The sequence below is a fragment of the Hippocampus guttulatus genome, chromosome 8, assembly GCF_054856545.1.
Source record: "Hippocampus guttulatus isolate MCC_2025c chromosome 8, RoL_Hgut_1.0, whole genome shotgun sequence".
Classification (NCBI taxonomy): domain Eukaryota; kingdom Metazoa; phylum Chordata; class Actinopteri; order Syngnathiformes; family Syngnathidae; genus Hippocampus; species Hippocampus guttulatus.
In genome coordinates this window covers 9,546,471-9,570,519 of record NC_141268.1, presented here as the reverse complement: position 1 = coordinate 9,570,519, position 24,049 = coordinate 9,546,471, and the positions used below count along the sequence as shown (strand labels likewise).

Genomic DNA, 24,049 nt, shown 5'->3' with positions numbered 1-24,049 from the left:
GCTATTGCCTTGCATCAGCGCGTGTGCGTGGATCTCACTTACCGGCAAAGTTGTCACATTTTAGCCACCTGAGCGTATTTAAAAGTCGACTTTTCCCCAAACAAGTCATCAGTCAACGGCCAAATGAAGCTATTTATTAGTGAAGGCAACCCGCACTGCCTAAAAGTGTTAGCTGCTTTAGAAGAAGCTGAAGTGCAGTGTGACGTCCAGTTTGTCAACCACGAAGGTAAGAGAGACACTTTGAAGCTTAGCTCGGTGGTTATAACAAGAAAAGTGTCAGGCTCGTTTGGCATTGCGTGCGGTTATGTATCGTTTGGGCTGAGTTTTCGTGAAAGTGGCGGTTTTTGGGTCCACGTAAGCTTGTCTGGTGCGTGCCATTCTTTGCCTACCTCTGTCAATCAAATTCAGGTGGGTGAACCATGTGGCAAGCAGACAGACGCATATGACGTCACGATTGTCGTTTGCATTCTACTGTACAGTATAATGCTTTGCACTGATGAGAAATAAAGTACAAATACATTGTTACTTGTGTAGCTTTTTCAGGTATCTGTACTTGAGTATTTCTCTTTATTTCTCTTTCGAAACGACTCTTTCACTAACTACATTTGAATCACAAATATCCTTTACTCCTTACTTTGCTTGTTCTTTTTGTGACATCCACGGAAGAGGTCAAAAAAGATGTAAATGAAGAAAGTCAACTGGGGTTGAGACATTGGGGACTCATAAGGTAAATAGAAAACAGCAGTGACATGGTAGAATCTGAACCAGGGAGCATTACGATAGGGATGATGTTGCAACAGATTGGAGAGGCAAGATATTCCCCATCCATGGTGTTCTTCAATAAATCACTGTTATTTTTGTTGGCAATTAGAAGCATGATTTGTATGCATTGTCTTGTGGCAGTCAAAAAAAACGCCACCTTGGAATATTAAATGCTGAACCTAACAAAACACATACTGTTAAGATGTATTTTCCCCCTCAGTTGTGAAAATGTGACAACCATCTTTATTTCTCACACACAAAAAAAAGACAGACAACATGAGCAGAACCATTTTCACATTGTTTACCATCTGAAGAAAGGAGCCCAGTGGAAGGCAATCACCGAGTCGGTTGTGCTTCCTTTGCCAAATGCACAGTCCCCATTTACATGTTGCAAAAGCAATGATGTATGGACATATGGGAAATTTTTGATTCGAGGTGTCTGCGTCCAAGCTGCAAATATTCAGGCATTAACACAACTTTACCTGCATACTGTATCTGACTTTTCCTTTTTCTTTTTTTCTTTATTTTCTTTTTAATAACATATATTACATTAGAAGGCACTTACTCAATGAATAATTGTGTTTGACTTGTGCCAGACAGTCAGTCAGTCATGTGAAAACATGTTTGAACAACATCATAAAAAATTGTGAAATGTGGAAAAACAAGTCGGGCAAATATCTGTATTATTATTCATCACCTCACCCCTGATTGGACTGCTCATCCCAGATGATGTTCCTTCAACAGCCAGATCCCGGGAATAATTTAGCCGCCACCATCTGGCATGCTGCTGTGCTTTTTGGAAAATTCAGCATGTGCCTTTTTTTTTATTTGTTAAATTGAGACATGGCATATGCTTTGTTTTTCTAATTTACACATTAGTGGCATGTTGTTGACAATATTCATGAAGGATCATGCATCATGTAAAATTTTACACACCCTGGTTCTTGTCCTACTGTACTTACCCTGTTTTGAGGGGGTCACCCAGTATTATGTAAATGAGCAATGTTATGCCCTGCCCCATAAACCACTGAGCCAATAACGATTCCACCTTTCATTATAATGACAACATGAGGTTGAGCCTTGCAACAAGAAAGGCTTCTCCTTGCAGGAACAGAGCCCAGAGTGGTGCGGAAAAAAAGCAAGCACTATCTTGCACGCCCCTGTCAGTGTGCTGCACATGGAAGCATCACCAAACAAATACTCCCCAGCGTGTCGACAACGTCATCCAAGTAATCTAGTGTTTGGCGGTTAACAGAAGCTTGCGTTGTGCATTCGATAAAATTCAATGCACCGCTGACGACACTTTGACTTTGACTTGCAGCAGGGGTGTCACTGCTGTGTGAGGTTGTGGGTGTTTCTGCATGGTAGTGTTTCAGACAGTATATTTCATCCATCACTTGGAGGTGGCTCTGAAACTTCACCCAGCCTAGCTCTCCATTTCATGGGTGTACAATCTCATTCTTTGGGCGGTGAGACAGAAGTGCAGAATGGCTCACTCAAAAAAATATAACAAAATATAAAAAATAACTAAATAATTACGACTTGAAAAGATTAATTTTATTTAGGAATGGATGATTTTGATCATGATAATCTGCCCACATACCAGATGATGTTCCTTCAGTATTTCTGTTGCAGTTTGTGTGTTTCTTGACAGACAGCATCATTTTATGGATTAAAAAATTGATCAAATGCAACATATCGAATGGGAAGCCTGGCTCTCACAGTTCACATTGCAAGCAAGTGGCCAACTGTTATTTTTTTCGATGGTCCAGTCAAAGTCTGGTTTGGAAGCGTCGTGCCCTGCGCTGCGAACCTTAGCGCTCGAGCTACGTAATACGTCAAGCCACACATATGCGTGGACAAATCGCAACGAAACAACACAGACATTAATGTAGTAAACGCATGCACGGAAACGAGCACAACAAACTCTGTTGCATCGTAAAATTGTTAATTGTTAAACCACATTTGCAGTACATTGTGAATTTTAAAAAATGCTGATGGTTAATTTTGATGGATGTGAGTAAGTTCTAATAAAAAAAAACACATTTTCCACATTCTTTTTGAATAGTGTTTTGCTTTTTCTTAAAAAAATGTTTAGTTTTGATTGACTCCATAGTAATATCGCTGTCATATTATTGTATGTTATTTTATATCTGCCATGAATATCAAGAAATAAAATTTTGTCCATACCATCTTGCCCTAATACTTGTACTAAATCATTATAGGCAAAATCTTTGTCTCCAAGTTTGACAAGTTTACACTTTTTTTTTAAAAGAGAATCTTGTGCCATTCCTGAGTCGTCCATCTTTGCCAGCCCTGCTCCTTCCTAATGGACAGCACCTTTTCAGCCCCAATGCCATTTGCCGGTCAGTAATGTACAGTTGTCCCTGTCAGTGAATGCATGTATTCCAGAGTATCTAAATTTTACTCATGTTTGTTGTTTTCTTAGATACATGTTTGAAGTGAGCGGACAAGAGTGCAGCGAGGCTTGCGATCAGTGGCTCGAATGGGAAGCCACAGATCTCCAGGTAGACTCCTCAATGTGAAACACCAGACTTTTCAGTTTTGCTGGAGTACAAAACACTCAACCCTCAGAAAGACGCAAATGACTTTCAGTTGCTGTGCCTGCATATTCTCGCCTGCAAAATCCTCTTATTGTGCTTCAAAATGTTGTTGCTGCCAGTGGGGATTTAAAATGGTGTAAATAATCATTCAGTTGTGCTTTCGGACCCAGCAAAGAGAGAAAGTCATTTTCCTCTGTTGTAAATATTGTCTTTTGTTTTCCCCCACAGCCTGCCCTCCTGCAGGCCCTTCATATGGCGGTGCTTCAGGGGAAAGAATTGGAGGCCACCAAAGTCCTCGCAGGGCCCCTCAGCTACTTGGATCAAAGCTTGACCAAGGCGAACACACCTTATTTAACTGGGGTACAAGAAGCCGATCCTCAAAGATTTGTCTCCACCGTAACAGGCTTCCTGCTATTTATTGCCACTCCAATTTGAAGTTTACTGTCAAACTAAATATAAAACAAAGAGATTTACCTACCACTGTGTAACTAGCGATGGGCATTCTACACCCCATTCCAAATTCTTATACAAATTTGGGAGCAAAAGATTGTCAACTTTTCAACATCCACCCATTTCCTATAGGGCCAGGCCTCAATGGATAGAAGGCCTATCATAAATGACTTTTGGCAAGACACCCTCGACCGGTCGCCAGTCAGACAACCATTCAGACTCTCATTCACACTTACGGATCATTTAAAGTCTTCAATTAACCTAGCACGTAAGCACGGGAAGCGCAAACTCCTTACTGAACGGCAGGAGTCAACAACTCAGATTTGTGAGACGGGCTGGTAACCACGAGTGCACCAATTCCCCCAGTATCATTATTTGTGGCAAAACATATGATTGTATTAGGACAAAAATGGCCTCTGCCGTAATAACCGTTTGGTACTCTCATCAAATAAACGCCACAGGCCACTCACTAAACTGATGAAATATAGTACAGTATTTATCAATTTGCTTTGCCGACTAACTGAGCTGTAAATGTTTGTAATGGGTGTTTTGAAAACGATTGTTAACAGCGTGCTTTCATTGCAGTCAATCTTGTTTGTGTTTGTCTCAGGATGTTGTTTCGGTGGCTGATCTTGTTGTGTGCGCCGCGCTGCATCCGATTTTGTCCGCACCATCGCTCGCTTCAGGTGAGAATTAACACTGTGTTTAGACACGTGCATCCCTCAGTATTTCAAATCAGGTTGTGCTCATGATCGCCCACAGAGCGATTGTAAAATTTTACATCTGGATGAAATTTCAACTTTGATAGCTCTTAAAAGTTTAATCATTGTCATTTGTGACATTTATGACTCTTTTATGACCTTTACCTTTCCTTTACTTACTTAAATATACATGGTCCTTTTCTGAGTCTTTTTCTCTATCCATCTCTTTGCTTTTTCCAGGTGACCACAAGTCTGTGAGGCTTTGGTTCGACCGTGTGGCCGCCTCACAGAGCTGCGTGTCGGCGTCTCACAAAGTGCTGCAGGGAAAAGGCCTGCAGGCAATGAAGAGCTTCATGCAGAGGCAGCCTGCGCCGCAGAGCGGCCAGTGCAGAGGCAGCACGCATCCTTGCAACAGCGATCCTGCTGAGGTACCTGCTGGATCACTGCAGATAAACCATTAGACTTCAAGAAGTTGCATTCGAGGTCCTGTTGTCCTGCAAAATCAGACAAAGTGAAAAAGAACAGAGGGAAAATGCGTACATTAGGCTCCGAGGTATTTACTGGTATTTTTCTGTTGTGTTCTGCGTTCTTGTTTAGGATGAGGAAAAGGAGCGTGTGGTGTCAGAGGAAGAGATGGAAGCTGCTGCTCTCACCTGGAACAAGGATTTCAACGCCTCCGCAGCAGCCACTGAGAGGCTCCACCCAATGTATGTCATTGCATTTATTCCACTCTTCTACATGGTTAACTATGATGATTTACACTCTCCTTTTCCTTCAGTCTGCCACAGGAGGGCAAACGAAACATCTTGTTGACCAGCGCGTTGCCCTATGTCAACAACGTACCCCACCTTGGCAACATCATTGGCTGCGTTCTTAGTGCTGACGTCTTCTCCAGGTGCCCAAGAGGGACAGAGTATTGGGGTCCTGGTTTCTGTTGAAAAAGTTTGGGGTTTTTTTTTAGGTTATGGACGATGCACAATGAACTACTTTGCACAGTGGCATATGAATATGTGGTCACCGGCCATAATACAAGAAACTGACTGTTTTTCATTTGATTGTTTTGTATTTATGTCATGTGAGTTTTTTTCCACACGAATATTAGCTATAATGATGTTACTACTGCATTAGCATTTCTGAGTTGTTGAGTGTGCATTCTGATGCCAAACATCGGGTTACGTCGCTGCTGTAGGAATGAAACTCTTCTGTAAATGGAGGACCGCTGCGCTCATAAATAGGCCAACTCAGCCAAGTTATTGAGACTGACCTATTTCTCTTTTGTAATGCTGTCATCTACCAGGTACAGCCGACTGCGAGGCTGGAACTCGCTGTTTGTGTGCGGCACAGATGAGTATGGCACAGCCACGGAAAACAAAGCCCGTGAGGAAGGCTTGACGCCGCAGCAGATCTGTGACAAATACCACGCCATTCATGCCAGCATCTATGAGTGGTTCCAGATTGATTTCGACTTCTTCGGCAGGACCACCACCGAGAAGCAGACGGAGTAAGTTACAAGCAGGGTTCACATCGCTCAGGTTTGTCTTCCTGGAGTAGTCTCATGACAGCCACTTCTCACTCAATTGAGCTCAAATTCAAGTTTTTTTTGGTAATACTGACTAATACTTAATGTCAGTTTGTTTTCTTTCTTTTCCCCCCAAGGTGAAGAATGAAATTCATTAAAATAGATTTTGTGTGTTAGATTATGCTCAGTAACGATCAAACAAGGACATTCAGTAAATTAAAGAAAATGTGTGGCTTGTCATAGGTGGTATGCAACTATGCATATTGTTGAAGCTTTGTGAAATGTGTTAAATTCGATATCCTTTGGAATACATTGCTCTAATGGTCATTAAAAAAACATTCTATATCTTGATGGGTATTTTATTTAGGACATAGCTCCTAAAATAGGCATTTTCTTACTCAAAGGGTTCAGTGTCTGGTCTGTCTTAGTCTGAATTTGTGTTCAACTGTCGACCCAATTTTTTGTCACTCAGGATTGCCCAGAACATTTTCTGGAGGCTCCATGAAAATGGATTCCTGATGGAAGACGTGGTGGAGCAGCTACGTTGTGAGCAATGCCAGCGTTTCCTGGCTGACCGCTTTGTAGAAGGCATCTGCCCCCACTGCAACTACCCCGACGCCCGTGGCGACCAGTGCGACAAGTGTGGACGACTCATTAATGCAGTGGAACTCAAGGTGAGCTCTTGTGCCTATGAGTTTCAGACAAGTTATGGAGTGTGATCGGCCCCCTGTTGTATTTGGAATAAACTATAGCTATAACTTCCTATCAATTTTATTTGTCTTACCTGTGAATGAGCTGGCTGATCTATCTATTGAAAAAAATGTTAATGTCACCATTGAGCACAATAGTTTGCCCACCGGTTTTAAATCCATAGGTGTGATTAATGGCGATTGGCAGGCAACCAATCCGCCAAGTACCCCGCCTCTGTCGCCCGACTCAGCTAAGACAGATCCCCGCTGAACCCTGACCCTAATGAGCACAAGCATCATAGAAAAGCATTGAGCAATGTATTGAATGAAGCTATGTCTGCCTGTCCCCTTTAGGCACCTCACTGTAAAGTCTGCAGGCAGACTCCAGTGATCCGCTCCTCCAAACATCTTTTCTTGGACCTGCCAAAGGTACAAATTGTGTCGTTCATCCTCCCATTTTGTGTCCAGTCTCTCTGTTAAGGCAGCATGAGCACGGAAAATCTGTTTTGTTTGTTTTTGGGTTTTTGTTTTGTTTTGTATTCTCCAGTTAGAGGGTCAGTTGGAGCAGTGGCTGAACAAGTCCACCAGCAGCGGAGACTGGACAGCGAATGCCAAACAGATCACTCGATCCTGGCTCAGGGATGGACTCAAACCTCGCTGCATCACCAGAGACCTGCGCTGGGGAACACCAGTTCCACACCCAGACTTTCAAGAAAAGGTCTGCTTTTTCTCTCACCAGGGATGGATTTACTCTGCAGGTCCCAAGTGCCCAACTATAATTTAATGCCTGTAATCCGTTTTTTTTTTGACTGAATATATTTTCCAACATGAATTGCACCACAAATGTTAACACGGGGCCAAGGCAACATGGAAAGAAACAATAATACAGAGTGAATATATTAAAGCATGGAGTTACCAACCTTTAGGAGACTGAGAGCTACTTCTGATTAATGCAGAAGGGCTACCAATTTGATACACACTTATGAAACAACAAATTTGCTCAAATGACCTTTATTCATGTTATTATATGTTATTACAAATAATAATTTACATTTATGTAAAGACAGATAATGTTAATTCTTACAGTAATTAGGAAACATAAATAACAATACACAACTATTTGTTTCTAAAAATGTCTGTCAATGTCTGACTTTTTCACCCATTACTTTAAATGAAGGTGACCTCCACTTTACAACTGGCAGTAGCCTGTAACTATTTTGCGTCTTTAATGTCGGACACATTTCTAATGGGGAAAAATTCTCCCAAATGTATTACCTGGTATTATATATTGTCTATGCTTTTGGTGTAGTTTAGATTTGCAGTGGGTGTTTTTCACCATGCTTTTGTGTTGGGTATGTATGTGTACATCATGAATTGGTTGACTCATTCACACGTGGACATCAATGTCTCATTGACAAGGTACATCCCTTTATGCCTTTGCGATATGTATCAGATTTGTGCTGCCATGATCCTAATCCAAACTGTGCCACTTGGGAGCAAAGAATCTGACTTAGAGGAACCGTGCTGTTTAAATCCAGCCCAAGTTGTTCGTGTTTTCTTCACACATAGTTGTGATTGTGGCCATTTGCTGTCTCTTCAGGTGTTCTATGTGTGGTTTGATGCCCCGATCGGTTATGTTTCCATCACTGCCAACTATACAGACGAATGGGAACAGTGGTGGAAGAATCCAGGGCAGGTAACTTATTCTAATGCACTTAGTTTGTCTTGATTCAGCTAGTCTACAATAAGCTTCTCATTGTGTTGCAATGGAAGAATGGATTTAAGATCTTACAGATAGAATGTAGTAAATATCATGCTTTAAGTGTCAGTTAACCATCTTCTACATGTTCATTTAAAAAAACCCAAAACAAGATCCAACAGATTAAAAATAAATAAATATATCCTTTGCCATCACAGGCAACATCTTCATTCACATCAACTCATCTCATCTCTCCATCTAAAATCCCAGGATTGAGCTGTGGTGTATGTATGTGTGTCTCCGTCTGTCTGTGTGTCAGCGTGTGTTCTGGGTGGGAGCTGAGAAGAGCTGATTAGTCCTCTTTGAACAGGATGATCTCACCATGATCTAATATGATGTCATCCTCACGTTGTAGTTTTGTTTTTTGCCGCCAGGTGGAGATGTATAACTTCATGGCCAAGGACAACGTGCCATTCCATAGTGTGGTGTTTCCCTGCTCCCTCCTGGGAGCTCAGGACAACTACACACTGGTCAATCACTTGATTGCCACTGGTACGCATTTATAATAGCCACCATAAATCCTTGTATTACTTGTATCATAAATATTTAAAAGTGATGAATTATTCATCCTACAGTCAAACCAGGCATGTAATATTCTGATTTGTGTGCAGAATATCTGAATTATGAAGATACAAAGTTCTCAAAGAGCAGGGGCATCGGCGTGTTCGGCGACATGGCAAAGGACACGGGCATCCCGTCCGACGTGTGGCGCTTCTACCTACTCTACGTCCGTCCCGAGGGACAGGACTCGGCCTTCTCGTGGGCCGACATGGCTCTGAAGAACAACTCTGAGCTGCTCAACAACTTGGGCAACTTCATTAACAGGTGAAGAGCTGAGTGAGGAGGTTCGGTATCTCAAGGGACTTTATGTGTGGAGCAGATCTGACAGCATGTTTCTCACACATTAAGAAACCAACTGAACCCTGCAAGTGTAAGCTTTAGCCCTGCCGTATGGGATTGCAACAGAGATAAGGAAGCAGAGTGTACAACATTAGTTGTATTAGTGATAACAACGCCATGGTGATTAGCTGTATAATTGAATGATTACTCTTAATTTAATCGTAGAACATCTTTAAGCTGATGCTGGCGACACTTCTGGAAGGGGAAAAGGAACAATTAATGTAATAGCAGTGTTGAAGGAAGGAGTACTTACTATAACATCACATGAAAAAGGGGGAGAGATAAGGCAGCTTAATTAATTATTGGCTCATCGCAGTAAAAAAGAAAAATATAAACGTCCATCATCCCAGACACAGGAATACACTAAAAAAGTGAAAGAAGATATCGAACTGGAAACCACATCAAAGCGGCGAGTACTCGTATACCAACTTGGAAAAAGAGTATACAGCTACAGAAAGCCCGTGTAATTCCTGCTCAACACCCTGACCAGTAAGTCAACAGGGAGGATGCGCAAACCCTGAATGCAGGGGTCTCACCCCATCATATCATTACATGTAAACAACAAATTGATGAACAGTGCTGTGAAAATGTATTTGCTCCTTCCTGATTCCTGTGTTCTTTGTATTTTTATCACACACAAAGATCCTATCATTTGTTTTCAAATCTCTAAATTACCTCATGCCACCTTACCTCTCTGCCCCTACACAGCTGCCTGGCGCCTCAGGTCTGCGGACCAGACATTATTAGAAGTACTAAGAACTAAACTGAGGCTCAGAGGGGATCGAGCCTTTTATGTTGCTGGTCGCTCTCTCTGGAATGACCTCCCACTGAACATTTTAACAATAACGTTTATCCAATCCAAATCGGCAAGCCTCCTCGCTGCCCATCTTTAAAACCTGCCTCAAAACTCACTTGTATTCTTTGGCATTTGACTCAGCATGCCTCAGATTTGTTCTTGGTTTTGCTATTCGGTGCTTTCTACCTTCTTGTTACAGATTTGTTGCTTTACTGTTGTATATGTTAGTTGCTCCATGTACATCACTTTGTATGCAGCGATGGCTGTTTGAAAGTGCTATATAAATACAGTTGAGTTGAGACAAAGGTTTGAGCTCATCAAACCAATTTTAAAATTGCACAGAGACAAGGAAATACAAAATGCAGTTTCTAAATTTTTACCCCAGACGTAACGGGCCGCACATCTTCCAAAATGTGCAATCGTTTTCAAATCTGAATTCTACGATAGTAGTTTGTTCAAGTTACTATTAAAATGGTGTTGATAACCAAAACGAATGATTGCAATATCCGTTATTCTTCATTCCATATGCCAATTTAAAATTTGGTACAGATTTGAGAAAGAATCATGGAAGTTGATGCACATGATTTGCTTTTGCGGTCCACAAAAATAAATGGTTTGATGCTTGTGCCTTAGTGGACAGGCGAGTAGTCCCACATCAGTCCGTTGAAGCTGAAGTAAAGCAAGAAAATGATGACATTATCCATCAACATTAAAATAAAACAAGAGTGTCATAGTTATCCATCACCGCATAGTGAGCTTGTAAAAGTTTTCTGTTTGGCAAAATTCAATGCTGTTTCATTCAGTCAACGTGAAATCAAAAGGAGGGTAATTCCCTTCAAACAACCAGTCCAATTAGGATCACAGATTGTTGGAGACATAACTATTTCAAGAGATTCCCCCCGCGTTTTGTAAATATGTTTGGGATGGTGTAATATCACGCCCAATTAGACCTCCTCTTAAATGAATTTAAAAAAAAAAGATTTGGGTTAAATCCCACATCAAAGATCTTTTGCAGTGGGGTTTTTTTTTCTTTTCTTTTAGTAGATCTTAAACTGCATCCAGCTGGAAGTGTTTGGAGGTAGACAGTGGCCTGAAAAACCACACCTCAAATCACAACATGATTAGTGTCAGGATGTCCACCTTGTGAGCAAGGGTGCGAGTCAGGAAAAGTTGATTCCACTCATACATCAAACCCAGCGCTCATTGTAAATATGACAATCTTGTCAAAGCATGTTGGTCAGGCAGAATTCAGTCAAATGATGTAGATAGATGGGCGTTTGTTGCGTCAGATCGGTCTCACCACGAGCAGCCCACTGATGCGTGCGTTCAACTCAGCTCGATTATTTGCAGTGAAGAGGCTCAAAGGGCCGTTATGTTCATTTACATCAGCAGAGCGCATTAAACAAAGCAACACAATCTATAATTTATCATCAATTAGTGTGGCGGCTAGCAGGCCTTTTTTTTCCTCCATCAAGCACTTTCTCCCCACTGATTTTTAGCTGCCTTTCTCACTCTCTTCATGACCCCTATATTTTTTCCTTGCTTTTTTTGTCTTTTCACCCTCCTTCAACTGCCCCCCGCCCCCATCCTCTAGAGCCGGCATGTTTGTTTCAAAGTTCTTTGATGGCTGTGTGCCCGCGATGGAGCTGCTGCAGGAAGATAAGAAGCTGCTGGCTTTAGTGGGCTGGGAGCTGCAGCAGTACATCCAGCTCATGGACAAAGTCAAGTAAGACCACTTGAATTATATATACAGAACATTCACTATGGCATAAGTGTCTGCTTTTCCATACATGTATCGTTTTGTGATGTTTTAAATGATGATGGAGAACCTATTTGTGCTGGAACTGAAATGGCACTTGAATATTTCCACCAGAATCCGTGACGCTCTGAAGCACATCCTCAACATCTCTCGCCATGGCAACCAGTACATCCAAGTAAATGAACCCTGGAAGAAGATCAAGGGAGGAGATGCAGAGCGGTGAGATTACGATGACCAGCTCGAGCCAAACCCTGTCTATAATATCATGTGTGGTCGGACAAATTTGCATATGCAGTGCATCTGAGAAACCCTGCTTTGAATGTAGAAACAGAAATCGACCATTACTCATCTTTTTGGATACAAACGCAATCATTCAAATTGTAATGGAATTGTGAAATTCAATTTTAGAGGACCAGTAATAAGAATCTATCATTCCCCTTCAGGCAGCGTGCGGGCACTGTCACTGGCGTGTCCATCAACGTCGCCTGCTTGCTATCTGTCATGCTGCTCCCGTATATGCCGGCGATGAGCCAAATCATTAGGGATCAACTCAATGCGCCTTATTCTTGCGTCAGTGCCATGCTACATGGCTCGGGCGCCTTTACACGCGTCCTTGACGCTGGCCACCGCATTGGCACCGTGAGTATGAATGCACAATACATCTTGTATTATGTAAAATACACCTTTTTTTTTTTTTCACGTCGGCATGTCAGGAGATTCCTCAGATGTACTCATTCTGAACTGAGATGGGGAGATGCCACCAGACAGATTTTATGTTTTTTTAATTTTATGAAAAAAGAAGCCTTTTGAACTATAAAGTGAACCACTTCAAAAAATGCTTGACCAACATTCAAATACAGTAGTGTAGTAGGCCGTTGAGAAAAAAAGCAAGGCACTTTATGTTCGTAAAACGTATGTTTAATCTTATTGTACTGCACTGTAACATTGTGTGGTTCGAACATTAACACTGTACTTAAATGTAGGAAACATTTTTTAAAAAGTACTGTTAACAATTCAATTTCAATGTATTGCTAACATAATTGGAAGTCAAGTCAAAATGTTTCTTTCAAATAATATGTCCTATGCTCCTTTGCTCGTCTAAACAAACACGGCATTCTGATTAATATTCCATTTGTGGAATATGAATTAAGCAACAAAATCTCCTTGGTTTTTATCCATCACAGGGGGCTGCCATTTTGCCACTTGCTGTTGCCAAAAAAATGACATCACAGTGCCTTAGGGCTCAGGGAACGACTGTCACGGCTTACCTGTTTTCTGGGTTTGGTCATGTGATGTTCTCAAGCCAAACTAAGCCGTTCAGTGCGAAGATGTCATTTTCAGTCAACAGTAAGTGGCAAAGTGGCCAACCCCTGAGATGGATCAAAGCAGGTGAATTTTGCTGCTTAACTCGTATCCCACCAACATATTATTAATATGAATACCGTGTTTACACAAGTGCGGGCGCCTAGAACATATTGTTGTCGAGGAAATTTTTCTTTTGCTTGACTTCCTCCTTAAGACATACAAGCTACATGTGTCTTAACTTCCATGGCATAGGCTCCGTTGAACCCTTGCGATTGATTCATCGAACCCCTGGGGGTTCGATTGAACCCAGGTCAAGAACCACTGCTATAGAGGGAAAAATGGAACCATTGTAGCATTAGGCACACTTGGACCACTAAAAGGAGCCCATACTTTCAGAATCACTGTTGTAAACTAAAGGAGAAGTCAGTCCAATTGTGCCTTCATCCCTTGTCCGTCAAGTTGCACTCATCACGCTACTTGACTTACACTCAGGCTCAGCCCATTCCAGTCCACTTAAAACCATGTTTCCCCCCTTAGCAAATAATGAATTAATAAAGGTTAAATAAAATAACTTCAGAAATAATGAATTATTAGTTACATGTTGCAACGGATGATCCCCTTCGTCGAAATTATAATAAAACTCTAAGACATGCCCCGCCCACATTAAATGGAATAGACAAAAAGCTTTGCCGTTAAACATTGGCCATCTGTCTCCGATACCTGCTTCTCATTAGGCGAATTCCTAAGTAGGTGTTTGTCAGAGTACAAGTGTATGGAATTCGCTCAAATTAATAACTTAAGCCCAAAATGGCTGACTTCCTGTTTTGATACACATGATAGATAGGTTTAACCTGTTTCGGTTGAATTACGAATTGTACAACCTTATCGATGGTTAGCATTGAGATTCTGCGTTTCACGTCACATCTCCAAAGTCGTCAGGCTGATTCTGCTGCATCTTCATCATAACTGCCATGTTCTTTTTTTAATAACTCTGCCCCCCACCCTCCTTCAGGTGAGTCCATTGTTCCAGAAACTGGAGGTGGAGCAGATTGAAGCTTTGAAGAAGAGATTTGGTGGACAGCAGGTTTGTGATAACCAAGAAGCAGTTTGACTGTTCTATTGGCGCGGGAAAATCGCAACAAAGTGGTGATGTCTAGCCGTGCAAATGATCCAGGCAGGCAGAATGCTTGCTTGCATCGGCTTTTCTATTGTGATATATAGCAAACAGACAATAGGTGCTTTTGTATTTGATGAATTAATCAAATAGATGAAGAATAATCCTTGTCTAAACCTTCTCGTCAACCGCCTTCGTCTAGCCTGAAGATGAATCGCCGAACAAGAAGGTACCATTGGTGTTTGTTTGTGAAGCGTCCACACTGGTGCTGTTACCGTTGATTGCCGCATGCTTTCACGGATATTAGCAGCTCATTTGAATGTTCTCTTATCGCCACGACTCCACTGTCTCCGCATCTGTTCGTTCATCAACCACTCGTGAAATCTCGTCGACACTTTGACTGAGACCCGCTATTGTCTGAAATGAAGTCAGTCGTCTTCTCTGAAATAACAACACACTGTATGTTCTTATTGCAGCCTCAGACGGCGACTCAAAACGCTGCCAGCCCTCAGTCGGCTGCTACTCTGCCCAGCCCTGTGATCGAGGTAAACGCTGGAGCCGACCCGGAGAAAGCCCGGCAGCTGACGCAGGCTGTGGCTGAACAGGTAATGTTTTGACCCACCTTGACCTCTGCAAATAACAATTTTGTTTTTATGTAATAGTCTCCCTTAATTGCTAATTAGCTGTTTAAAAAACTTACTAAAGGCAATATTTGCAGCAGTATCTTAAACCCTACTCCCCACACCTTTCTCACTTACACACAAGCACACGTGTGTGTATATGCGCACACACACACACACAATCATGATAAAATGGTGATGACAATCCGTGACGTGAAACGCAGTAAAAAAACACTTTTACCCTCGTGACAAGTTTAGATTTATTGCTATTTTGGTGTTTTAAGAGTAAAGATGTGGGTGGTTTGTGCTGAGAGGTAAACACCTGACTTGGCGGTGCAGCGCTTCCCAGCTATAGCTCCGCCGCATGTAGCAGTCCTGATGACAGCTCACCTTTTCCTTGTAAAAGTTTTTAAGAGAAATCAGTCCTGTGGTGAGTACATTCCAAATGGTCATCACTTGCTCCTTTCGTCTGTGTTGCTTTTTAAACTGGCCGCGTTTCGATGACAAAAACACAGCCAGTTCCCTCACCTTCCGTTTGCTCACAACGATCGTGTGAGTGGAATCACGCGGCCCATTTCACGATCCGTATCGTCACTTTTCTCTATCCGCTTGGATATCATAATCCTGCAAAATAATCCCAATTTTCTGTGATATGGTCATGTGGTTTTTTTTTCCCTTTAACTGTAACGGAATACAGTTCCTTTTTCTTGTGTGTCTTGAATGTGTAACGCACTGGCGTTATGTATTCTGTTACTCCCAAGTGTGCCGATTAAATTTATTAACATCAAATCCTACACACCATGATTTCCCAACGTTTCCAGAATGGGATCAAATTCGAAAGTTGACTAAAACATACTAAAATAGGGGGTCCCAAGGCCATTACAGTGAGTACTCAGTTAATTTTGACTTGGGTGTTTATTGACATTGATGCAAGTCTATTGACCTAAAAAAGATAACATTACATTTTATGTAAAGGCAGAAAAAAATTCTCCTCCCAGTCCCCGTTTGTCTCCTCGTGAATGCATTTTTGGGGTGGGCGAAACCTTGTAGAATGTATTTGCCAAAACTGACTCACTCAGCAATTATGAATTGTATAAATTTTCTGTACAACTCATGAAGAATGGACCCTCGCTATTTTTTTTAATAATGATCTGTAATATGTAACGAGCAAATCCTGCTCACAGGAAATTAAAGGGCCATTCAATTTTCTTTTTAACTGGAAAATACATGCCTTGATTTCTTGCAGTCCAATGGCTTTCAATGCTTGAGTTTTGAAATGAACCAATGAAGACACATCATTTATATATTTTTTGGGTTTCAGATTCTTCACAATGGTAGTTAATGTTAATAGGAATCAGATACCTTTTGTATTACCCCAATGTAAATTGTATTCATTGACAAAGTCACTATTGAAGGTTTTTGCACACCACACTGAAAAAAAACCCTTTGGACGTACTTAATTTGGACATATACATTGGTTGCACATCATTAAAATGTGTTAGACTAACATTATTTGAATATTGAGGGACAAGCAGAACATTACATTAGTTTAACAAATTTTAAGTCTAGGGAGTTGAATATGTTGTGATCCTTTGTGGATTTTTAATTTTATTTTAATATAACCAATGCACATTTGAAACCCCAGTATCTTGTCTTTGCCAGGGAGAAAAGGTGCGTGCTCTCAAAGCACAGAAGGCCGACAAGGCGACGATTATGGCAGAGGTGTCCAAACTGTTGGAGCTGAAGAAACAGCTGGCTCTGGCAGAGGGCACAAGCCCCGAGCCTACACCCGTCAAGGGCAAAAAGAAGTGAGACAAGCGGGTGAGGCAAAAAAAACAAACAAAAGACACAAATGGTGAGGGTGGTTCGCGGTAGAGGGGGCTGGGGGGGACAAGTTGGAGGTGCAATAGCAGGAGAAGGGGAACAAGATGTACATGGCGAGATGAGGCTGTTCGCCAAAGGCAAAGCCGTGACGGGATCTGAGAATGCGGCGTTGGCACCAAGGGCTAATGAAATGCTAGCGAGGCTGGCGGGGAATTGAAAACACACAAAGGGAGCCAAATGAATTCAACAGAATGGAGGGATTTGGGAAAAATCCCTAGACCAAGAGAAACCGATTTGATACTCTCCCTGTGATACATTCAACATATACAAACCACATCAGCCTGTCAATGTACGCTTTTGAAAGTGTTTTTTGACCCATTTTTTTTTTAACTTTGCAATTATGGTCCCGACTTACTGTGATGCCATGTTCTTTTCTGTCAACTTTGTGAACACTTAATAAAAACAAATCATGTATTAACAAGCGAACCAAAAAAAGAAATCACTTTTATTGCAAATTTGGGGTTACAGTGACATCTTAAAAATGTTAAAGAACATGAAATCAATTATTTTAAAAAAACATGCATTATTTATGTATCATAACTTGTAATAAACAGTACAGATGAGTACAGTAAATGTTACCGTTATATAAAAATAGCATGTGGATATACCACCAGTTCCAACATAGAATAAAAAAGGTCACCTGTAGAAAGTTTAGGTGGGTGCAACCTGCTTGAATTTTAAATACACATACAGGCAAGTGACGGCTTACAAAATAGGGGGCACGGGGGGAATTGTCATACTCTCAAAGCAAGGGGGCATATTCAAAACATTCCTGAGCTCCTCTATCTACAAATTGGGGCAAATAATCTCTGCTAGCCATATTGCAGCCCTTGAAGGAGAAGTTACAATTTATTGCAAAATGGCAGGAAAGGATGACAACGAAATGCCCTCAAATTGAATTCCTTTCTTTCAAACATACAAATCATCAAACACTTCAAATCGGTGGATAAACTTATTGTTCCAAACCTTGCGACCACTGTATGATATGCACTCAAGAGCCTGCTTCTTTTGCCTTCCACATGCTTTGTCTTTTCAGTTTTGCCGCAGTCATGTTGCAGCTTTTTTTTCACTCTTTGACTTTCATCATCTTTTCCAAACATCTTAAAATCTCTTTGGTTTTCATACCTTCCGGTCTAAGGAGCGTGTACACACCGAGCATTTCTTCACTACTCCTTTGTCTTCAAGCTCATTTCTTGGTGTTGACAAGTCTCTCAATGAGGGCTCGCCGTGTGCGCTGCACTTCCTCGCCCAACCTTTCGATCTCCGCTTTCAAGCGCTCATTCTGCTCTGTCAGCTCCTGCACTTTCCTCTCGTTTTCTTGCTCCCTCTCCTTGCGACTCTTTTTGGCGGACAAGTATGAAGACGAGGACGACGACGTGGCGCGCTGCTGCGACTGGGAGGAGGCGCCCGGGGATGACGAGGTGCTGTCAGGCCTCTCGCTTCGCCGCCGCTTGCCCAGGCGCGAGGGTGAGTAGATGGACGGGGAAGAGACTGGTGACGATGGGGAAGAGCAGCGCTGGGAAGGTGACTGTGAGGCAGACGACGAGGAGCAAGATGGCGAATCGGGGACGCAGGGCAACTCTTCCTCACTGACTGATGGAGACGCTGGATGGACGCTGTTAGCCTGCTGCTGGTGGTGATGGTAATAATAACAACCGCTTGTATCCACCATTCCTCCTTCACTCAGGAACTCGAAGAACTCTGGGGGCAGCAGGTCGCCATCGCTGCTCCTCGCCTCCGCTTTCCGCTCTTCTGTCAGAGTCAAGCAGGACGTGGTGGAAGATGAGGTGTGATGCAGAGGCTGGGCGTTGTGGATCTGCTCCGTCGTCCTCTGGACGCCCTCTCCCCACGTCTGACCTCCGTCTGTCAGCCACGTCAGGGAGCAACTCTCCAGCACATCCAAGAACTCGGGCTCCTGTAAGTACGACGCCAGAAAACGTGATGTCACAATACGCCTCTGTCATTCAAACTACCGCCCTGGGGGCCATTTGGCAGCCCACTGCACAATTTTTGTTGGCTTGACACATTCGAATTCCACATTATCGGGTGATGAGGAAAAAAAATGGTTAAAATTTACACAAAAATGAAACAAAAGTTTAACATGATACTTTATTTTAAATATACTTATGTTTGAAAAAAAAACTTAGTTTTAAGAGCTGTAAGATGTTATTTAAAAACTGTAGCTTTCAGAGTATTTTAAATTATAGGAATGTTTAAAAAATTACCACTTTATAAAAATGTCACTTCAATTTGTATATTACAATATTAACGGCTTTCTATTATTATGTCCTTTGTTTAAATTTATTTTGAAAAGACTCATCTTTTTAATGTCACATTAATATTGTCAGTCTAGTGCCCAGAGATTCAGATTTCTTTAAAAGAAAACATTTTTTGTTGTTGTCACTTATATTTAAATTTACATGTTACAAGGTTTCATTTTTGTAAAATAACTTTTTTTTTGTAACTTTTCCCCCCCTCATATATATCACATGAATAACTTTGCTTTGTCACCAGTAACACGGATCGGAGGTTTGGACAGTTTTTTCTTTAATTGCTTTGTGTGTTGACACACGACATATTAAACATCGTTAGCCTAATAGCATAATTGCCTATGTCATTTTTAACTTAATGTCACTATATTAAAAAAAAATACCCAAGAACTTGTTAAAAATTATTTTTTTCTTTGTGTAGATTCCCGGTCATTCAGGACATAAAAAGACGCAAAGGCTGAATTGAGGCAACTGGTCTCTTGTTTTATTTTTATCTTGTTTTCCCCCCAAAAAATATTTTAAATGATTAATGCAATTATACTTATTATACATACAAAATTATAAAGCTGCTGCCCTCACAACCCAACCCTGTATAAGCGGTAGAAAATGGGTGGATGGTGAAGAGCCCACTCTTAACCCCCTCTATCATTTTTACTTTGGACACACCTGGCTCTACATTGAACAAATAGAATTTATTTTGGTTTTTATAAGTGTGACCACCCAGGTCCCCTCCTTCTTAAGCCACTCACCTCGCCATACGAGGGGGCACGTGCCAGCTTTGCCCCTCCCGCGTCCGAGCCCAGAATGTCCTGCAGGTCTTCATACCACGCCTCCAACTCTGCGCCACACAGCGGCCCCACGCCTGGTGGGTACGGCGGGGGCAGGTGCAGCCACTCGGCAGTCATCTCGCCAGTCAACTCGCAATGTACTCCACACTCGGCCACACACTCTTCACTTGGGACCTGACGGCACGAGAGATATGCCAAATTTGCTCCTGTGGGAATTCAAGTGTGTAACAGCGTGATGGAAAAACTGTGGAATGGTGCCACTCCCTTTCAAAAAAAATCTGATCAAATCACATTATGAAACAGTTGAATATGCAAAATAGATCATTTACTTTGATTCCTTGGTTTAAGGTAAAAAATGCAGAATACGTGTTGGAAAAAAAAACATACAAGCACAAAGTGAATTAAATGGAAAATTAAAGCTATCGTTGTGACAAGAAAATAATGGAAAATGCTTGTAAAGAAAATTCAGTTAAAATTTAAATGAAACTGCATTTTCACTTTTTAAGATGCCAATCGCATGTAGAACATGACTGGCAAAAAGGACTTATTTTTATCTTCGCGTTAAAAGATTCAAAATGTTTCAAAGTGAGGTCAGTTTAAAAATTAAATTTCGTTAAAATGCAATTTCTTTTATAATTAAGGCTACACTAATTTCATTTAAAATGCACATTGTAAATGGAAAAGAACGAGCATAAAATCAACAAATTGAAAATTACTTGCATTGAGAATTTGAAAAGTCAAAATGTACATAAAAGGTTAAAAGCACACAACGGTCAATTTACGTTGAACATTAAAGCTACAGTTATGAATAGTAAATGCAGACAGAAAAAAACATACATCAAAGTCAAGTTAAACTGCAAATGGGAATAACTACACATGCGCATCAAAGTCAAACAAAGTTGAAAATCAAAGCATTTATGAAGTTCAAAATGCAAATTGTATATATTACAAAAAAGGAAAACTGTCAAATGCTATTGAAAATGAGAAATTTTAATTTACCTTTCGAAGATCTCCCTTAATCAGGTCTGCAAATCGGCTTGGGATATTTTGCCCCTACAAATCTGGAAGAATAATTTTTCTAATTCAGTCATAAATGAATGAGTAACAGAAAAAAAAAGTGGGCAACACAACTCTGTTCCAAGACAGACGTTCTACCCGTTAACTCTAAACAAAGACCGAGCGGATCTCAACTGCGCCCCCTGTGCTCCAAAGCGCATCACAACACGCTTTGTAATCGATAAACAAGATGAGAACGGCGAATAGACTTTGATTTCAACCTCTCACGGCACCCGATAGTCCTACCTCTTGCTCGCCTTAAACGCGCACTGTAGCCAGAACCAAACATTAATACGAATAAAACCGAAATGAAAGTTTTATTGTAGTGGTTGTTAAAAAAAGGGACTTCATTAAATGGCATGTTCCGTTTGGCCGCTACCAAAAATGACATCAAATGCACATACCTTAAGAGGTTGTCATGTTATTTACTTGACAATTGTTGCAATCTTTAGCTGTGTTAAAAATTGTCTACGGTCAAAGGTACTTTTTAAATTATGATTATTGTCGAGTCCTATTGAATTGGCCGCTATGAGCCAAGACAATTACGTCATGGAAAAAAGGACTATTGCGTCTCGAATGGGCGAAACTATCGAAAACGCGAAGACGTTAAAAAACGACACCGGTTAAATATTTACATTTTATTACTTTCAAAAGAATTGTTGCGACGCAAGTCTGTAGTTCGGTGTTGGGTTTGTTAAAAGGAAAACCAATACTTTGCAGCTGTGTCTTAAATATTTCTCTTGTCATCTAAATGATATATTGATATAATCTATCCAATTGTCTCTTCTAACTTTGACGCACGCGAATGTTGAAACTTTGCTCGAGTCGTGCGACACCTCCGGCGAATATATATTTAGAAAGCTACAGCCTCACTTCAGAGCGACTGAAGACATTCAGAACGGTTCCCATTCTTTAAAAAAAAAGTTTCCCCCGTTGACTTTCGCCAAGACTTGGAAAAAAAGTCCTTAAATAATAAAAACGAAAAATTAACTAAAGGTCAAAAGTTGTCACTTACCCTTTTCCTTTTATTAGTTCGCCGTTTTGACTGTCGCTGGGTCGAATGTTGATAGTTTAGTGGGAATGGGTGATAGCTCATGTTAACCATTGTTCAACACTTGACAGCCGAATGTGCTTAAACGGAAACTCCCGGCGCTGTTTATAAGGAGCGAGGCCAACCGAACTATGGCAGGGCGACACGGGTCTACTATATGACGTCAAAGAGGCGTATGAGCGGTCCAATTGCAAGGATGCAGTTAATCTGTTTTCCTTGACGACATCCAATGAGAACGGAGGAGATTCAGGCAGGAAGGTCGGGTTTTGTTTGGCTAGCAAGGTTGAGTGCGTTCCACTTGTCTGTATAGTTTGTAAGAAGCGCAGTTGTGATGCAGTCATAAGACGGCCAGGACGAATTTGGGGCGTATGGGAGTCACATGAAAGGAATGATGCAATTCTTGGCAACCGGTTTCTAGCTGGGGATAACACCGGCAGAATCCGAACATGTTTTATTAAATAGCGTTGCCTCGAACAAAAATGCATCTAAAAATACACATATATGCACGGCAAGCCAATGTCGAAGAATTGTTTGATATTTAGCGTCGTGACGTTCCACGCCCACTCATTATTTTTTTACACGTCACAAAAGGAGATGCGGCACCGATCAACAGACGCGTGGCGTGTATCGAGTGGACAATTGGGCGCCTGGAATGTTTCACATGATGAACGTGTAAACACCACAAAGGTTTCGAGTTTACAAGCTTCGTCACGTCACGGACGGAGCGCTCTGCCAATGACTTCCGGGATCGTGTCAAAACGACCGCGTGCGCGTACATGCGACTTGAACTTGTCTCGTACAAAATATTTTTAACTAATAACGACGAAACCTGCACTAGTTATGAGGATATATTGCTGTTCTAATGGATTTCAAACTGGTGTTTTAGTTAGTATTCAGTTTTCACTTTTTGACTGATTTACAATAGTTTCCTCTAAATAAAAAGATGAGACACAAAAACCACAGAAAAAATATGTCGCGGGAGAAAAAGAAAACTGGTCAAGCCAATGTCCATACTTATCCCCAAGTGAGCATGCATCATGCCTGATAAAAACGCGATTGAATGAACCCATTTTCAAGTTCTGCATCAACATCGTAAACTGGACTGCATCTGATAATATTCACACACGCAACACATTCAACAAATTGCAAACAAAAGGCATTTAATCCAAATTGAAAGATGAAATTACAAAAGGTACGTACTGTATTACACAATTACAATTCAGTGGACTGCTGTATTCTCGTGCTTCAGCACCCCGCACATATCATCTAATCACAGATTATTTTTATGTTAGAAAAAACGTCCCGACTTCCTCATCATTCTTTTGTTTCTATAATTGTTCATCCTTCCTTTAATCTTTCTTTCCTACCTGTCCTTCACTTGCTGTCTTCTTTTTCTGGATTCTCTCTTCCTTTCATTCCTACTTTCCTTCTTTAAAGATGGAGGTAACTGCTTGGGGCTGTACCCTTATTTTCATCCTTTATTCCTTTCTTCCCTTTCTTTGCTTTGTTCTTTTTCTTTATCCTTTATTTCCTTCATCCCTTTTCATTACTTCCTCAGTATTTCCTTCTTTGCATCCTTCATGACTTAATTCTTCACTACTCTTCCTTGCTACCGCCATTCCTTTCTACCTTCTTACCACCCTCCCTAGTTTCTTTGTCTTTTACCTTTTAATTCCTTCCTTTTGTACTATTGTTTCATACAACTTCTTTCCTGCCTTCATTTAGTCCTTCCCCCCTATCATTTCTCCCTCGCCCTTAAATAGACTTAAAAATGTGTAAACTACACCGACTTTTTCCCCACCTTGTACCACTGTATATTATTTTACTAATGTCTAAATTAGTTTGTTTATTCTGTTGTAAACAAAAGCAAGTGGATTTTAGTAGAAGAGTCGTAGTTATCCCAGGGGTGTAAAAAAACAACAAATATGATGCAACAATCAGACGAAAGTTTATTGTTTCGTAGCCTTTGTGGTTAAATGCTTTTATAACTATATATTTGTTTTGTTTTCATAACAGGAGTCGATGATGTGGCGGTCCATGGGCCGCAGTTTGTCCACCAATG

The 24,049-nt window shown here is 41.2% G+C and overlaps 2 protein-coding genes across 5 annotated transcripts; one reads left to right on the top strand and one right to left on the bottom strand.

Moving 5' to 3' along the window:
- Window positions 1-12: 12 nt before the first annotated feature.
- Window positions 13-17,244, top strand: mars1 (methionyl-tRNA synthetase 1). 3 transcript variants are annotated; one of them, XM_086117649.1, is made up of 22 exons: window positions 13-226; window positions 3,038-3,128; window positions 3,212-3,290; window positions 3,555-3,686; window positions 4,387-4,462; window positions 4,718-4,905; window positions 5,075-5,184; window positions 5,256-5,372; window positions 5,775-5,978; window positions 6,469-6,670; window positions 7,040-7,114; window positions 7,233-7,403; window positions 8,286-8,381; window positions 8,819-8,936; window positions 9,056-9,269; window positions 11,735-11,866; window positions 12,014-12,118; window positions 12,343-12,538; window positions 14,217-14,288; window positions 14,521-14,547; window positions 14,795-14,923; window positions 16,601-17,243. In XM_086117649.1, exons 1-22 carry the CDS (start codon window positions 124-126, stop codon window positions 16,748-16,750), a joined length of 2,787 nt encoding a protein of 928 aa, XP_085973775.1. In that variant the 5' UTR covers window positions 13-123; the 3' UTR covers window positions 16,751-17,243. The 3 variants fall into 3 exon arrangements, with proteins under 3 accessions (XP_085973775.1, XP_085973776.1, XP_085973778.1); XM_086117652.1 differs by having other exon boundaries at window positions 61-226; window positions 14,801-14,923; window positions 16,601-17,244; XM_086117650.1 differs by lacking the exon at window positions 14,521-14,547.
- Window positions 17,245-17,248: 4 nt separating this feature from the next.
- ddit3 (DNA-damage-inducible transcript 3) lies at window positions 17,249-22,101 on the bottom strand. Of its 2 annotated transcripts, none has more exons than XM_086117654.1 (4): window positions 21,952-22,101; window positions 20,880-20,941; window positions 19,842-20,086; window positions 17,249-18,737 (listed from the first exon to the last, which is right to left on the bottom strand). In XM_086117654.1, exons 3-4 carry the CDS (start codon window positions 19,995-19,997, stop codon window positions 18,009-18,011), a joined length of 885 nt encoding a protein of 294 aa, XP_085973780.1. In that variant the 5' UTR covers window positions 19,998-20,086; window positions 20,880-20,941; window positions 21,952-22,101; the 3' UTR covers window positions 17,249-18,008. The 2 variants fall into 2 exon arrangements, with proteins under 2 accessions (XP_085973780.1, XP_085973779.1); XM_086117653.1 differs by having other exon boundaries at window positions 19,842-20,054.
- Between the last annotated feature and the right edge of the window lie 1,948 nt (window positions 22,102-24,049).

What these genes read in the sequence shown, in the direction of transcription:
- mars1 (XM_086117649.1), top strand. Translation starts at nt 124, where the DNA reads ATGAAGCTATTTATTAGTGAAGGCAACCCGCACTGCCTAAAAGTGTTA. An exon ending in ACACACCTTATTTAACTGGG is followed by an intron (nt 3,687 to 4,386) that starts GTACAAGAAGCC and finishes TGTTTGTCTCAG; the next exon opens with GATGTTGTTTCGGTGGCTGA. An exon ending in AGAGATTTGGTGGACAGCAG is followed by an intron (nt 14,289 to 14,520) that starts GTTTGTGATAAC and finishes GCCTTCGTCTAG; the next exon opens with CCTGAAGATGAATCGCCGAA.
- ddit3 (XM_086117654.1), bottom strand. Translation starts at nt 19,997, where the DNA reads ATGACTGCCGAGTGGCTGCACCTGCCCCCGCCGTACCCACCAGGCGTG. An exon ending in GTGCCCCCTCGTATGGCGAG is followed by an intron (nt 18,738 to 19,841) that starts GTGAGTGGCTTA and finishes TCGTACTTACAG; the next exon opens with GAGCCCGAGTTCTTGGATGT.